General features: G+C 41.9%; 1 protein-coding gene across 1 annotated transcript; it reads right to left on the minus strand.

Moving 5' to 3' along the window:
• Positions 1-10937: 10937 nt before the first annotated feature.
• Positions 10938-16661, minus strand: got1l1 (glutamic-oxaloacetic transaminase 1 like 1). Its single transcript, XM_036526177.1, has 8 exons — positions 16544-16661; positions 14648-14829; positions 14184-14307; positions 13516-13733; positions 13007-13157; positions 12565-12730; positions 12268-12410; positions 10938-11135 (listed from the first exon to the last, which is right to left on the minus strand). Exons 1-8 carry the CDS (start codon positions 16659-16661, stop codon positions 10996-10998), a joined length of 1242 nt encoding a protein of 413 aa, XP_036382070.1. The 3' UTR covers positions 10938-10995.
• Between the last annotated feature and the right edge of the window lie 618 nt (positions 16662-17279).

Here is a 17279-nt window from a genome sequence, read left to right on the forward strand (position 1 = left end):
TGTAACAACTATTTGCTATCCTGCTGAGAAGGACCTGTGGCACAAAACATCAAGGGTTGATTCTTGTGATGATCTGACTCCCTACCTCCCTACCTAACTTCACCCACTCCAGTATATCTTCACCCCTGCCCCCACCCCACTCAGAGTAATCGCATTACCAGTGGCTTGAATAACAGTAACAATAAATAGGTATATGCTAATGTAATGGGAACACAGACTGATCGGAGAGATCACAGCTCACGTGTCTCATTCTCTCAGAAAAATTAGAATACTTTCAGACTGATTCATGGCAATTTAGGTTTGAACACAGTTTTGAAGGCTCATTTGGATGAAACTCATGTAAAATGCAGATATCCAGTCCGCCCACTGCACAATTAGGGTGTTTGTGCTTGAACGATCCTGTCCCTTCTTTTAAGCAGAAAAGCTTTAAAACTCAGGAAGTTCATAAAAGGTTTTCAAATTGTTTTCTAAATGCGTCCTGTACACTTCTGTAAAAAATTTGCCCTATAATTAAATTACAAGGCATCTCCCCAAAAAGCAGGTCAGGTATTCTGTGATCAGAAAGCATCCAGCAGCTCAAAAGAACAAAGTGACTCACTGGGCTTCTGCTTGATGAAAATCTCTCCTTTGATAATGCAGCATTTTCTATAATGTCTTTCTCTGACGGCTGAGGGGGGACAGGGCACGACTATGAGCTCAGGTGAACTGAGAAAGTTATTGCAACTGACGGGAAAACATCAGTCTGCAGAGCATTGATGGAACCTTATTGTTCGTTTAGATGGAGTCCTTTTGTGGTTTTGTTCTTTTTCCTTCAGAAAGTGTCTTTTAGGGCAGGTTAGCTGTACTCAGTATTGTTTTTCAGTCACATCAATCCTTTCAATGACTCAAAAACTGTTCGCTGAAACCCAGCCAAACATTTCCACCATTCAAAACCACTGCCACTCCAGTGCTAGAGGTAAGCATTCACATTATTAAAGGGAAGACATTCGTTCAGCTGACATTTACAATAATTTATTTTCAAGTCTTTTTCTGTAGAGACTCTTGTCTTGAGAGACTCCTACATGGAAATGGGAGGAAGGGGGCTTTCATTAAATTGGGGGAAACTTGACAAGGCATCAGAGCATTACAAAGTCTATGAGTGAGATGTCTGGCATGATGCTGTGAGCAAGCAACTGAGGAGGCAAAGAGAGGGTACTGACAGTCAAACAATTTGGCCATGATTGAAGAATAATAATGGGATCATAGGTTAACAAAAATATAATGATTTTTTTCTCAAGGGAAAGGAAGATTGAATAAGAGATCACAAGGTTCAGTGTTTTCAGTAGATTTATCTTTGAATTCAGTCAAGATATGTCCTTAACATTGAGTTGTGGTTATTTTCTTTTACTTTTTCCAATTCATACTTTCTCAAATTCTGTTCATAACATTTAGCAATCACCACAATTGAATGGATATTGCAATAAAGGATTGCACTTGTGTTAAGAAGATTTAGCTTTGGAGTGCTGAATTGCAGGTGTATTGAGCAGGTTGAATATTGGGGTGCTGGACAGCAGATGTGTTCAGCAGATTAAGCATTGAAGTGCTGGTTTGCGGGTGTGTTCAATAGATTGAGTTCTAGAGCTTTAGTGACTGTCTATCAAGTCATATGCCTCAGAAGGGACAAATTATACTTTTACTGTTATCACCTAATGATTATGTCATGTATGTAGCTGCTGCTTCCTGGGTTGGCCACCAGATGGCCACATAACTTCCTGTGTTCTCTAGGTCTCATTTAGTTAATGTGTTCCACCTGTGTTTATTAGTATGTATGTTTATGCTCTTGCCCAAGCCTTCATTTTTATTTGAACCAAACCTCTTGTATCTCAAGTTCTCTCTCTGCATTTGGGTTCACACTGCTCCTTATCACAGGCTTTATGTTACAATAGCACCAGTGAATGCACTAACATTAACAATTTTTACAAATTAAGAGGGAACTCTAAATGTCATAATAGCCGGTTCTGTAGAGCGCAACTTACTAGAATATTCAGACAACACAATTTAATTAAAACAAATGATTTATTAAGAAATGCAAAGTACAAAGTATGCAGTCCAATTTCAATGCAAATTGCGGGGAAGTGTAAGTATTAGTATAACAATACGAATGAACTTTTGTCCACGGCTGATTGAAAATCACTCATCAATCTTTTGTTTTAAACAAACACAAATTTAATCTAAATTTTGAAAGCGATGAAGCATTGATGTAGTCAAACCACAACATGTTGCAAACTTGCCAGGCCACTAGACTGAAGAGTGTTCTTCAGCAGAAAAAAATAGTATAATGTCTACTTATATATGTTTTTTTAAAGACAATTCCTGCATAATTCAGGCAGCAATCTTCACGACACTATTTTGTTCTAATCTTGTGGAAGCAAGGTGTCCATATTATTGCTCTGTCGATGTGACCCCAATGCATTTCATTAGGTTTATACATTTTTCAAAGCATGTTTGAGAAGGCCTCCATCAAAAGGATGAATGATCAGGGTAATGAAAACTATATGAGCAGAGAGATTGTACTCTGGAATCTATTCAAACAGAGCTAGCAAATACAGTAAAAAATGCAAATATTCACACATTATTTCCCGGACAAAGACTTTATTCCATGATTTTAAATGAGTTCGTCTCAGGGAAAACTCCACTTGAGCAGCAACCTTGCATTAATTTTCATAATGACTGTGGTAGTTTCTCTTTAATCATTTGGTTTTTTTTTTCTTTACCAGCCTCTTTGTTTTTTGTCCTCCTCTGAAAATAGATAAGCAGACATCTACAGAAGTAGTAATTGTCACAGGCAATTGGACAATAAGCAGTGAAACAGGCCATTTTGATGTGGACTCACACATCTGCATCACACGTGTTGCTCCATGCCATGTGGGCTACTCACTAAGCGCGATTCAGCACCACACCACCACGGCTGGCCCTCCCTGCCCCGTTCCCCAGACTTCAGAGACGACTTGATCAATACTACAATTTACTGTGCGGTTTCCTGACGCAGAGGTCCACCGAATGTTATGCTCGTGTCCCTCTGTGTACCCATCTTCCCATGGGGCAGGCCCAGGCCGGCTCCGTTCCCCACTCCCTCTCGGATCCCAGGTGGCAGCGGGAAGCACGGCCCCATTCGCCACTTCGCTGATTAAACGAGCTGTTACATCCAGCATGGGGTTCAGCATCCAATCAGCTTGTCAATTTCCTCTCGAGTGTTTGCTCCTGGAGTACAGAAATTAATGGCTGCGGTGCCGCTGAGTGGGAGATGATGCCTCTGCTAAACGAACAGCTGGCCTGGCATGGAAAGACCAGGCCTCCTGGAGTGGCATGACAGGTTGGTCAGTGTCTCCTGCGTTTCTGCTTCGGTGCTGATTGCCGTCATGGGTCGGTCCACCGCTACCTGGAAATTGTTTTTGAAATGAACTTAGCTGTATTCCTGCCTCCGCTGGCCCCATTTCACCCTCTATGAAAATCACAAGCTTGGTCATGGAATGGTGGAGGAACTGTATGTATGTGGTTCAGAAAAGTGGTTACACTATGTTTTGTGTGTGTGTGTGTGTGGAAAAAGGAGTAGATGGAAAAGCTGTTTTTGTATTGCTAATGGCTTTGTGTCATGGTAGATGGTTAATTACTGTCATTGTTCACCCAGTCTGTGTGGTGAGGAAAATGGGTCCATTTCCTGCATTACGTACCCTCTCCTGACCTGATAGCCACAGCTTTTTTTTTCAGGAAAGAGTGCAACACTGGGTTCTCTCATGTAGCAAATAGATGGGGTAAAATGAAAAAAAGACAAGAAAAGCTGTTGCTCTGTTATTTTGTATGGTTTTCTCATTCCGGGAAATTCTGTTTTATGTACCTTTAGAATAACTTCCAGACTCAGACAACAAATTGATTTGTGTGGCTACCAGCTACTGTATGCACTTACCACTGCATACTAGTTGATTGGCTTTGTGTTCTTGCAAATTAATAGCATTACTACCTATCTAGTAACATTTCAGGATGAATTGGGGCCCATCAAAAGTCACTAGTGCAGGTAGTCAACAACAACATCAACAACAAAAGCAACAACAAAACAGGTGTGATTAAATTACCAATTCATCACCTAATAAGAAAAAAAAAACTAAAATAATAAGGATGGGTGTCAGAGTAACATGTCTGCCTTAACACAACTGTCTCCATAGCTGAGCTATTTGAGGAGGTGACATTTCCATTCTTCTCTATCTGTTACAAGCAGCAGTAATCTTTCACCTTTAACCCAAGTTTCAAAGCATTTAAATTGGACTGGAGAGGTCTGTCTTACAGTCCTGTCATGTTATAACACAGGGGAATCAGTTTTTGCACCTTAAGACATCCTTGAGAGTACATCTCAAAAACAGATTTGGCATCTGTGGTCTGTGTGAATACGCCTTTCAGAGTGAGTAGCATGGGGCAGGCATTAAAGTACATATGGTACTGCCTATTCTCAAGGTTTTTTGTCTGACATATTGACATGTGAATTGCACACACTTGCAATAAACTCTGAGGGACCTGCTGCAGGTCATTTAAGGCTCAACATCACTACAAAGTGAACAAGTGGATTAGACATCTTACTCTTTGTCTAGTGACATGGCTGTTCTCTATGATTGAAGGTAGTTCCCTGGATTCTTTGCTTGCCTTGATTCACTTCACGAACAGATGAAGGAGTGTGTGTTTGTACATGTGCGCATAAGCAGGTGCACACTTGTGTGTGTATATGCTTCTACCTGCAATGTCCTCCACATCAACTTGGGAAACAAATGATAGCCCTCTTTCCCTTTTTGGCACGTACGCCAGGGGGGTTTCATTAGAGCAGCAGTCTACTCTGCTGGTACATTGTTGTCCTGAGATCCACTCTTGGCTCTGACTAAACCAGTCAGGTTAGCTCAAGGTGGGGGAGTTTGTACTGTTACTTTCCCAAAACAATGACACACTCTTACACCTTATGACTGCCCAGTGCCCAAGACATTGATTTATACATTTAATACTTGCCATTAAGCGCACCTACACTGATCATTCTTACAGACTATTATCGGTCCCACAGCACAAGCAAGAATCTCTTTAATATAACCCCTTTGTGGTGCCATTGTCTTTTCAGTAGCACTAAAAAAGGTATGCCCTTACCAGAACTTATTCAGTCTTGTTAAATATAATTTTCTTCTTTATAAGCATTTGTAAAGATGAATAAAGGACACGGAAGTACCATTATTGAGTCAATGTCCTACCACATTTCTTTTATCAACCTTCATAAAGGCTCCACAAAAAGTCTTTTGGAAAATTAAAACACATTCAACTATTGCTGTGTCTGCATGGTTCTCATTAATCATCAAGGCATCACAAAGAGCTTGTACTGCCACTCTGTCTCTTACACTGGTGTGATACTTGTTTGGTGTTTGTTAAGATGTTTTGCCTCTGAATTTGTTAATAAATTGAATTGTTATTATAATATATATATATATATATTCTTCCCTGGATTAAGGTGATTGGCCACAGCACAATTATCTTCACAAGAAAGTTCAGAAAGAATATGTTGATGTATATAAACAGAATTCAGTCAATAAACACAACACTGCTGTTATTGGAATTTGCGATATGCTGTGTACACGTTCCTCATCTTTTGTGTCTGTGACAGATATCCTGGTTTAATTTGCATGGAGGATATTAATGGCCTTGGATGCAGTGCTAGGAAGGAGCTCTGTGTAGTTTACCGTGAGATTGATATTTGCTTCCTGGCTGCTTATCTTTTCTCATTGTCTCCCTTAGGCAATTGTTTTAGCCGCTTGTTTTAATAAGCAGCGAAGGAGCACGCTCACCGTGAAAGGTGATGCATTGCTTTTGCCCAGCAGCCACCGCGACTCTCCGCTCTCTTCGAGGCGTCGGCCGCACGCGCCAACGGTAATGACGACTGCACGCGCGCATGGATTTGTTCTGTGACGAAAAGAAACAAGCAAACAGAAACAAATAAAGCTGGCAAAATCATACATGAACGATGGTGCCAGAAAAGTAATTTTGCCGAACTGAAGCTTTAATCATCGTTTCTCAGTGGATCAGCATTTCATATCCCTCGCTCATAAAAAGTGTTATCGTGCCATTTTGTGGATTTCCGTGTTTCCTGAAGTGTAAGAAATGCTTTTAAGTTTGAAATTATTACTTTTTTCTTTTCTGAGGAGAAGATTTCAAAATCCCAGGATAATATCAGTGCTGCTCTGACATATTTGTGAATGCGCGACCAGCGATTCCCTGAGGCTGTACCTTGTGGCTAGTCTCTTTTGTACCTGGTGCGGTTTCATCTACCCACAATCCCCTCCCGTCTTGACTTGCTGAATTTCGAGTGGAAAGTAAATTAAGAGTAAATGTCAGATGCAGTCCTGAGACACGTCAGGGGGGAGGCTGACGCCGCCTTTGTCTCGGAGCAGGGACAAGATTGAATGCAGGGGCTCCAGGAGGACTGGACAGGTAGGACGCCTCCCCAACTCCCTCCTCATCATTTAGTGACAGATGAGCCAGCCTGAACAGGTCTGATACCTCACGGAGAGAAGAATGAAACCCCACACTCTCAGCATTATGTTGTTCCTAACCAGAAAACATCAAGCTCTTTTTCAATTTAACAGGCTGTTCACAACATTTCTTTTTGCATCAGACAAAAAAAAAAAAAAAAACATGAGCTCAGACAGTCTGTCTTTCTAGTACATTTTGCATTCTTCATGTTGTTTTTAAAGCAGCTCTGAATAAATGGTGCGTAGCAGAAAAGTCTTCTCTATATGGAGTGTAGCAACGTGCAACACATTTGATGTGTTTTCAGAAAAAAAAAATAGGAGGGCAAAAAACAATGGTGGGAAGTGGGATTCTGTGAAAATACCGTGGGTTGGTGTCTGGGTGAAGCAAATTTTTTGCATGTGTGTCATTCACCAGCTCACTATGTGACTGGTCTCACTTCAGAGGACAAGAATGCCACAGGTGCCACTTTCTTTTTCCTGTTTTTTCTTTCTCCTCAGAGGGGCCTTCAGTGAACTGCTTGCACAGTTTGTTTGGTAAAAGAAATGTGTATGGTCACATCCCTTTGTAGTACACTGTAGGCAGTCTTTTGTTCACAATGTCCTCATCATACAGCTCAACATGATGGGTGTTCCAAATAGGCTTTTTTCCCTCATCATCCCACACATTATTTACAGATGTGAAAGAGACACGTTAATTCACACAGAAAGCACCCAGCCAGTAACTCTTCTTTTCTTGTGTGCTTCACTCTGTTGGGATTTTAGCAGACTGAGACAGGTGACCTTGGCTGAGAGCAACTCAGATTTAATGCTCTGAAAATTGGCCACACTGCAAAAATACATATAAATAGAAGGCAGTAATTTATTATTTTTTTTTAATAATGTTGTTAGTGTACTCGTGTTTCTACCTCAGTGTGCTGTCAGGACCATAAAGTGTTCCTAGAACCAAAACTGCTCTGGTACCTTTGCACAGATAAAGGTACCCGACATTGAATTGTGTTCTTTGTCTCCAGCCACTTCCCAAAGGAAAGGCATATTGCAAGACCTGACAGCAAATTGCATTCCTTATTGCTTCTGTGAAGATTCTCATACCACAGCATCTTGTAAAACCCATCTTCTTGCTTTCTTTGTGCCCAGCATCGCATCATGGTCCAGTATAGTATTTTATATGCAATTTTAAAATTTTAAAATTTTAAATTTTTAAAATTTCCCCAGTATCCTTGATGACTTTCTGATCATGATGTTTCACAGGGCCATTAATATCCCCATACACCTGACGTATCTGGATAATTTCCCAGGTGACCTTGATAAGTTTTTTTGGTCAGGAAATGAAATAAAAAAGAAGAAAATCCCAGGACCCTGATTCCTGGCTTTAAATGGTAATCTCTACCATACAGTATGAGGGAGATTTGATTACTATGGGTCTATGACAGAAATCAATAAAATGAAAGACCTGGTTTCTTTAAGAGAAATATCACCTGCCACAGCTGCCCTGCTGGACTGGCGAGAGAGTGATTTATCCACATGCATGATGATTTCCTGGGGATGCTTTTGATGAGACAGTTTACTTCACCATCAGAGACCAGAGGTCATGAATTCACACCTTTAATTTGTCATCTTATACTACAGGTGCATGGGCTTTACTGTCTTTCATGTGAATGTATCATAAAGCTTAGCAGTGCAAGAACAAAAAATTTCAACACTTTTATCATGACATCACATGAAGTCAAAGTGGGGAGGATGATTAATCTACATTTCAGCTCCTTGGGAGGAGGAAAATTCACTGCTGTTGTTCTTGGCTTGACAGCAAAGACAAAATGTTCACTTTGTTGAATTAGTTACCACTATCTGGTGGGTATTTCAAGGTTTTAAACACAGATCACGTATGAAGGTTTACACACACTTTTCTTTCTGTCCATTGAGGATTTGATTTGATTAATGGTTTACAATGCATGCTGATGAAATTATTTATCTTATCAGCTATGTGTGGAGTGCACAATCACATGTGCTTGCACTTGTAATGAATGCTAAGTAGTCATATTGTGTACATTAGTAAAGAGCAGCAGAGCTGAATAACTTTCGGATTACTGCCTGCCTTGCTATATATATATATATATATATGTATAGAGAGAGAGAGAGAGAGAGAGGGGGGGGGGGGTATTTTTTAAAATATTTGCATGCATATCTCCAAAGCATCTTTTGAACTGAGAATTTATTGATGCCTCTTCGTATTTTGTTTGAAGATTCAGGAAAACATAGCGTTGCTCTGGTATAGATGCTCATGACTCTGCATCACCCCCTCATACTTTCAAAGAGAATCTTGCTTCCTTAGCAAACATCGATTACATCCAAATTTTACTCCTCCTTCATCTCAAGCCCCTCTGCTGCCAAACACAGGCCTCTTTATTTTGGTTTCTCCTCAAAACAACAAATCAGGCACCTTCACAGATGCTTGAATAAGGGCTGGTTTGAACTCTTCTACATTCACCATCATTATACAGGTTAATCCACAAAACCGTCCCCTTATTTACACAGCATCCAGAATTAATAACACTGTAAACCAAACTGATGGCAGTACATTGTTTCTTGTTGTAACAAATTAAACAGACATGCATATATTCGGAAACGCCTCTGCTCTGCTTTGCCTCAAAAGTGTTAACTGTGACTAATCTCTTGGTGGCAGCAGTCTGGGCACATCCACCTACCTTGTCTGAAATCCTCATTCTCAGATGAGAAAAGACTTAACAGCAGCTGCCATGTACAGCCCCTGACACTCCTCACTGGACTGGAAATGACTAGACTGGACAAAAAAAATGATGGCTGCCTCTTCATTTTTCACCTCAATTTTTTAATGTCATTTTTTTTTTTTTGCACTTATCCAGTTTCCTCTCCTGTCATGTCAGTGGCATCAGCAAAAATAAAATGGCTGAAATCCATCACCTCAGGAGGGAGAACTTTTGGTAGATGTAACACATATAGAGGAAAACATCCATATGCTGTTGTCAGTGACAGGCTCCATTTCAAGGTTGACAGGATAAGAAGCTGCATAAATGAAGCCTAACACTGGGAGTGCAATGGATGGGAATGTGCAATACACTTGTGCTAGCAACACTGCATTTGTTTGTCTTGTTCAGTAGGTGACAGTGCTTACTTCATAAATGTCACAAGCAACAGGACTAACTATAATGACCTTATTAGCAAGGGGTACAAGGTTCAGTTTAGGCCACTAAGCCACTCAACTCTTACCATTTGAACTGCCCAAACTAACTGGAGTTCAGTGACCCAGTGATCCCAGCCCAAAGTGTAAAGCCTTACTAACATGATAGTCCCTTATCTAGGTATCTGGTTCATACAATACATTTGCCTGAAGAGGATTTTTGCCACATTGACATGTTTTCAACAGTAAATTACCTATAAGCCAATCTAGATGCATTGGTAAGAAATTGCACACTTCTGTGATGCTGGTCAGAAGGCTGACAAGTCACCAAAGCTCGTCTATAACAGATTGCATCCTGGCTAATGCACCTCACTGAACTTACAGATGGGAGAAATAACGTCAGAGAAACAGGCAGAGCAAATGATGTGAATTAAAGGGGAACACTGAATTGAGCTGTACACTGTCAAACTAATCACCCACAATGAAAGTGCAAGACTATTGCTGAAATTCATTTTGCTAGTGCACGCTAAATTTATATAAAACATTTTGTGTTCTGTCCCCGCTGCCTTATTAGGTCTAACAGCCGCATGCCCTGAGGGTGATTTAAATTGTGATTGCACAAATAGTTTTCCATTAATGTATGCAAGGAGACAAAATGCATTCTCCTTTCTAATTTGAGAAAATCATTTGGTCAAACAAGCAGCACGAGCAGAGAAGACAGCCAAAATGAGTGGTTCTACATAATGTGTATTATTTCCCATAACATCAGCGCCCCCACATGGTCATGTTGTGCACCTGTACGTCCCCAGCCCTGGCTGCCACTGGAGCCTGCCCGGAATGACAATACTGGCAGTGCTCTGCGGGGATTTCACTCATTTCTGCAAGATGTGGATGTGGGGAAAAAGGCCACAGAGAGCATTCATTTTTGCTTTTTTTCCCTCATCTCCTTCAACCGTGACCAGCATGAGTGTGCACCAATTCCCCCCGCCCTCACTTCACTCTCTGCACGAAACTGCCTCTGTGAGAATATCTATTGTATTGATAATCATTCGCATTTAGCCACACATTATCTTGAAAGCTTTCGCCACGCACCTGCAATCCTTCCCATTGTTTGCGTGATGAGACACACGGCCTTCAGTTAAAATAATGTGACTGAGCGTGCCCACAGATAAACCCACCTCTAAACTGAATTTGTGCTAACTGAGGACACCGCTGAAAGCAGAGGCGCTTGATCCGCATGAAAAGTCGGGGAAGCTAAGCAAGGCGCTCGGAACCACAGAGACAGAATCGAGTTTCTTCCTGCCCCAGGGATCAGGGGAGAGAGGTCAAGGCCAGGTAGATGGACTCCGCCACGTAGTCCAGGTTGCGGCTGTTGATGCAGCTCATGTTCAGGCAGCCGTTGGGCAGCAGATAGACGTGCCTCCTTTTAGAAAGGTACTCCACCTGTTGGACTGAAGAGAAGGAGGCAACACTTTACACATCATGGTCCACTGTACATCAGAACAAACCTTCTAAGATATTTACAGATCCTCCCTCTTTCGGGTACCTGTGATTATTCATACATTTTATGATGATGTTATCATGTTTTATGATCCAGACAGACGCTGAAGTAGGAAGGAATGGGTATAACTAAGACCATTAATTTTACACTCCCCTGCTCGACCCCCAACGATCTGTGGCCACTCTCTGAGGGCAACGTGGCTGAATGCAAATGAGAGGCATTAGACAGAGAAAGACTCGGAGGGCCACACTGTGCGGTAGGCGACTGAAGGTGGTCAGAAGGGCATCCTGTGAGCCCGAGGAGGAAAACGGGTGCATGTGCTCCGAATGAAAAGGCGAGAATTAGAGGAGGCTGAGAGAGATGCACTTACGTAAGACCGTGTAAATCCAATCTCAGAGGGGAAAAAATACATATAGAACTTTTTTTTTGGCGTTTTGCTTTTACAGACACAGCAGTGAATAAAATTACAGTAAGTGCTCTCTCTCTCTTGTCAACATGTCACAGATATCTGCTCTTTGTGGCAGGCTGGTAAACTGAGTTCATTTTTTTCCCCTGTTTATACCATTTCACAGAGGCAGAGCAGAATATTTATTCACGCAGACCCCACTGAGCATCAAAATGGCATATCCACACAAGACTGTCCTTACATCACTAGTGTTGGGGAACATTTCTTGATTTAATATATTATATAGTAAATATAGCATAAACAATGTTTAATATTCACACATAATACTCTAAAAGGATACACATAATATTACTCATTTGGTGACACAATTCACATCCCCATCAGTGACAGAAATTAAAATGCATGCACACACTCATCAAAATCTCGGTGCAGTACAACAAGAATATGGCATAATGATCACATGTAAAAACCACAGCACTGTGGAATTTCTCACAGCAAGGAGATGTGTTTATCAGTTAAAACGTAAAAAATAACTGACAAAACAGTACAATCAAAAACTGAAGCAGCCTGTGACTGCCTCTCCCCTAACACTGTTTGCCCCTCATAGCAAATAAAGGCACAAATTATATGTAGATGTACCCACAGAACAGAGGAAAGGGTAAGGCTGTGAGCTCACCACTCAGCCCTGTGCAGCTGTACAGTCCGCCTTGCTGTGTCAGGTGATCCCAGTCGCCAGGAGCTCCCAGAAGCCTCAGCTTCTCCCGCAGCCTCTCCCTAACCAGCATGCACCGCTCTACCGCGCCCCGCAAACCCTCGCGCCTGTGTCACAAATTTGAGCCTGGTTACTTCATTTCACGGGACAAATATTCATATTGGTCTCAATGGAGAAAAAAAAAATATTCGATTATCTCCATAATTTCCCCTGAACGTCCTGCTTGTATTAAGAGTAGAGAGGGACCTTGGCATTGCTTACCACTCGGCGAGGTGGGCGGGGTTATTGAGAACCGTGGCAACCACACGGGCACCTCCCACTGCTGGGCAGGACCACAGTGTTCGCACCAGGCTCTCAGCCTGGGACTGGATGGCTAATAGCATGGAGTTTTGCTTTAGGACAATCAAGAGGTGTCCAACTCGCTCTCCTGGGGGGTGTCGGAAAGAAACAAGGCCTGAGTCACAGTGACAGCGTACAGAAAGTGCACAGAGTTCAAGATGTTCGACCCCGACTGTTTGAATAATATAAACCTGCAACAGATTCCAATCGTGTCACAACAGATGCAATTCTGCCCTTAGTTACGTGAGCACATTCTAAGGTGAAAGTTCTGGAAAGCTGTTTTGTGAATCTGATAGGTACAAACGGGAGCACCCGTAGGAGAGTGTATAAGCACAGCATGGGGTGGGCTCTCTTGTTGTCTCACCATAGAGGCCGAAATTACGAGAGAAGGACTGGGCGCAGAGCAGCTCCAGACCCATAGAGGTGCAGTGATGCAGTGGCCAGGCGTCCTGCTCGGGATCCCCCAAACACAGGCCCTGCGCAGGCAGCAGGAAGAACGGGAAGAGTCTACGTCTCTGCAGGGAGGTGCATGGGGTGGGATGGGGAGGACAGCATTAGCCTTGCGCACGAGTACTTGTTACACGTTTTAGTCACTGTCACAGATGGGAGGTGTGTGGGGTTGGAATAGAAATGTTTGAAGGACAGCATTAGCCTTGGACATGAGAAGGCGTTACACGTGTAGGTGTTCAGTAACTGCTCTAGACAGAAGCTATTGTACTGTCACTGAATGAAGTCTTGCATGGCTTAATCTATTCATATTTGTTTCCATTAGACCAATCACTGAGGAAAAACAGCGATCTTAGAAAATGTCTTTATTGTTAACCTGGCAGGCGAGAAAAGGAAACCTGCAGACAGCGGATTGCATTCTCATACCATCATGACTTCGATGACGAGTCTCCAGTCCTTCTGAGTGAGGTCGGCCCCCGTGGGGTGGTGCCCGGAGGCTGAGAGCACGACCACTGCCTGCTCTGGCGCCTCCTCCAAATCCTCCAACAGACTCTCCACAGACACACCCCGCTGTTCTGCATCCCAGTATCTATACTGCCGAATGTCCAGAATCCCTGCTGCCTCAAAGATACCAGCCAGGGAGTCTACACACATGGGAAAGAGGCCAGAAAGAGGAGCTGCTCGCTAGAACATTGTGAAAAGGCCTGTTACACAAAGCAGCGCATTAGACTGTCCTTTGCAGTACCAGTTTTTCAGGTCGAGATAAGTAGCCAAGTTGTATCATTGCTATTGCTGAAGCTATACGTGTTCTGATTGACTTATTATATATGTTTATGAAAATATGTGGCTTCAAAGAGAACATCCATAGATAGAATAGCAATGCCCAGAGCAGCAGAACCTGCTATTACCAACAGGAACTAGACAAGGACGTACGGTGAAAGAAAGGAACACAGAATCTTGAATATCTTGAATATCTTGTCAGAACATAGAGCATAGAACTAAATGTGCCCCCTGTTAGGACAGAAGTTATCCATCCCTGGTGCTGATGCCTACCCGTTGGCCCATTCCTTTGTAAGTGCTGCCCTCTTACCTACCATCACAGGGTGAGGAGAGGTAGACAGGCCCCCTCCAGTTGGCGCTTAGGTTGTACCATCGCCTCAACAGCTCAGCACCCAGGCGCAATGCCCCGGTGCTGCCAACCGTTTGGACCCCCAACACCTGCAGGAAAACAGCCACAGCTGCGATCACCGGCCGACATCCAATTTCCCGGCAGCCTCTAAACATTGTGTACTATCCGGCTCCATTATCAGTGTTAGACCAAGTGATCCTTTTTGTGTCCTCAAAGACGTAACATCTACAAATGCTGTACAGTACATCAGACGGGTTGTATTATCTGTATGCTCAGCTGGCTATTACGGCATGATGCGACGCCGAGGCCCTTGCTGACGTGGTTTCAAGAGCTAGGCTCATAAATAATCCTACAGCGTCAGAGTAATCTCTGAGACCCAGACTTGCGGTCTGTTGATTTGACGCCCGGGTTAATTAAACAAAGAATTACCCGGTTCTCCACAATGGCACAGCAGTCTTTGCCCAGAGCTAGCTCTGTCGCTCTCCTGGAGAATTCTGGGATGCCGGAGCAGGATGGGTACTCTGAGCTGAGAGTAGGGTCATTAACGATCTGTTGCTTTATCTTCCACACAAGAGGGGGCACAAATGTCTGGCCATCTTCATTTAGGTACTCTAGGTTTAGGGAGAAACAAAAATATTTAACCAAAATATATTTTCTACAGCCAGGGTTGGGTTGTACATTTCTTGGAGGTAACATTATTATGTCATACCACACTAAAGGCAACGTAGACTGCATGAGACAATAATGGCAATTACGTGAAATGACAAACAAAACAGGCATTATAAAATGTACTTTAGATAAAATTCAATAACAGCATTTTATACTTGTTAAAATTATGTTAATACGCATACAGAATTAATGTTCCAAAAAGCTGTAGGACAATGACACATGTTGGTTATTGAAAATACAGAAGAGCCATGTAAACAGAAAGTTTTCACTGGGAATAACAAAACGATCAAAGAGCAAGGAAAATATTATTCTAAAAGGGCATGTCAAGAATATGACAAAAGCCAATAAGAGTATCTGAATTCCTTAACAATGCTTCTTTATAGCACAGAAAAGAAAGACTAGAAAAACCAGAATTATCGATTTAGCGATTTATCTGCCAGAACCTCTTTGGTAGACAAGTCCATCATTGCAAGACATTTTAAGTGCAAAGAATGATGGCAATCAAAGTGAGACACGGCAAAAGCCTGGACAAATAAATGAGTATAATGTGCTCTTGGTGAGAGGTAAATTGTAAAAAAAAAAAAAAAAAAAAGAATTACTTCAGATGAAAAATGAGAGTAGGTCAAAAAATATGAGAGGAAATAGCCAGGTTGTGTGTGTAGAGGGTAGTTGCATTAGCTGAGGCCAACCTCAGCCAATTACAGGATCCATGCTAAGGCCTGTTCCAGATTTACAATATAAGGCTCTGAGCTCATGTCAGTGATGAGATTGATGAGACAGAGGGTGGTTTGGAAATCCATGTTGTTTTGGCAGTAGGCTACACAGCTCAGTTTAAGAAATATTAACAAAATAATGACATATGATCCAATCTGCATTTCATCATCAGATACATTATATCTTCAAGATGCTGCAGTGTCTATCATCATTATTTATCTAGCTATACACATATATACATACAGGGGCACTCAGAATGGAAACACCAAACATTACATGAATATTTATTAACTAGCTTTGAAGCTCATGCAGTTTTGCTGAAACTGGGCCTCTCAGGTGTAGATTGAGGTCTGCAGTAGTTTTTTAGACTGCTGTTTAGTGGGCAACTATCCTCTTAAGTGTCCATTTATCCCTGGTGATGAAAGGAGTTTCGACGTGCTCCTGATGCAGTTTTGGCTTGTTTGGTGTATGCCGTCATTGTTTTCTACATTCTTCCCCTTGATACGTTAAACGCCAACTCTTTTACGGCTTTCAAAATCTGTCAGATCAAACTTTTTTTAATAGCAGAAACATAGCGGTAGTTAATATAGACATCAATATGAAACACATTTGTAGACTCCTTTTAACTGCAATTTAGTTAATCCAGCTTAAAAATAAAAGGCCTTTTTCATTTGGTGTTTCCATTATTTTGCCCCTGTGTGTGTATATATCGTAGAAAGTAAGATATTAATATTTATGACAGTGTTACCCCAATTTTTCAAAGCACTTCCTCATTAGCGCAGATATATCCGATCTATAAAAAGGGACAGCACGTCCGCTTCACTTAGCCCACCCTGCTAGCCGAACGACTTAGACTACTATAATGATGCGTAATATTAGCACAACACAGGTAACAGTGACGCAAACGTTCAGCAGATAAATGCATTTCTGACCCGCACTCACCACTTCCAGCAAGATACACTTTTTTTGGATTGGAATCTTTTTTGAAGGTTGTCAATAATCTAACCTCGGGATGCGGCGGAACAGCGGGAGTGTCAATAAAAACAGAAAGAGTAGACATCTTTCTTTCTCGAACGTTGCGATTTACTTGCAATTTACCTCCACGTAAGTTTCTTCTTTATGACAAAGCGGTAGGCTCTTTATCTTTAACTAGCGAATCGGCCTCAGCAAACGTTGGGTCTGTTTACTGCATGTTGCTAAGTTACAGGTGCAGCCTCTGATCGTTGCCTGGTGATATTGGTTAGAGTCATTTTATTACCATCAAATTAATTCCTCGCTTACTGATTTCATAAAAAGTGACGAGATGCATGAACGAGCAATTTCCAAAAGGCTAACAAGATTCATTGATTGGTTTGTATTAGTGCTGTTAAGTCCAGTAGCATTACCACTCCCCATCAACGAAATATCTACTCCGGCCATAAAAGGTACTATAAAGATTGCAGCTGTACCAGTTTAAAGCATACCATATACTGCAGTGTAGCGAGTGGTAGCTGTATGTTGTATGACAGCATTATGTTTTGAATGCACTTTCCAGTCGTTCCAAAGCCATACATGGAGGTGGCACATGGTTCCGTCTCATGTCCAAATTAAAACAGACAGAGCTGGACACACCAGCTAAACTTTAAAACATAATGTGCAATAATGACTTTGGGGATGAGACTGTAATGTGCTGTGGTAC

This window comes from Megalops cyprinoides, chromosome 4 (assembly GCF_013368585.1).
Source record: "Megalops cyprinoides isolate fMegCyp1 chromosome 4, fMegCyp1.pri, whole genome shotgun sequence".
Lineage (NCBI taxonomy): Eukaryota > Metazoa > Chordata > Actinopteri > Elopiformes > Megalopidae > Megalops > Megalops cyprinoides.

What these genes read in the sequence shown, in the direction of transcription:
- got1l1 (XM_036526177.1), bottom strand. Translation starts at nt 16,661, where the DNA reads ATGTCTACTCTTTCTGTTTTTATTGACACTCCCGCTGTTCCGCCGCAT. An exon ending in AGTGTATCTTGCTGGAAGTG is followed by an intron (nt 14,830 to 16,543) that starts GTGAGTGCGGGT and finishes CCCTAAACCTAG; the next exon opens with AGTACCTAAATGAAGATGGC. An exon ending in CCTCTCCTCACCCTGTGATG is followed by an intron (nt 13,734 to 14,183) that starts GTAGGTAAGAGG and finishes CCATGTGTGTAG; the next exon opens with ACTCCCTGGCTGGTATCTTT.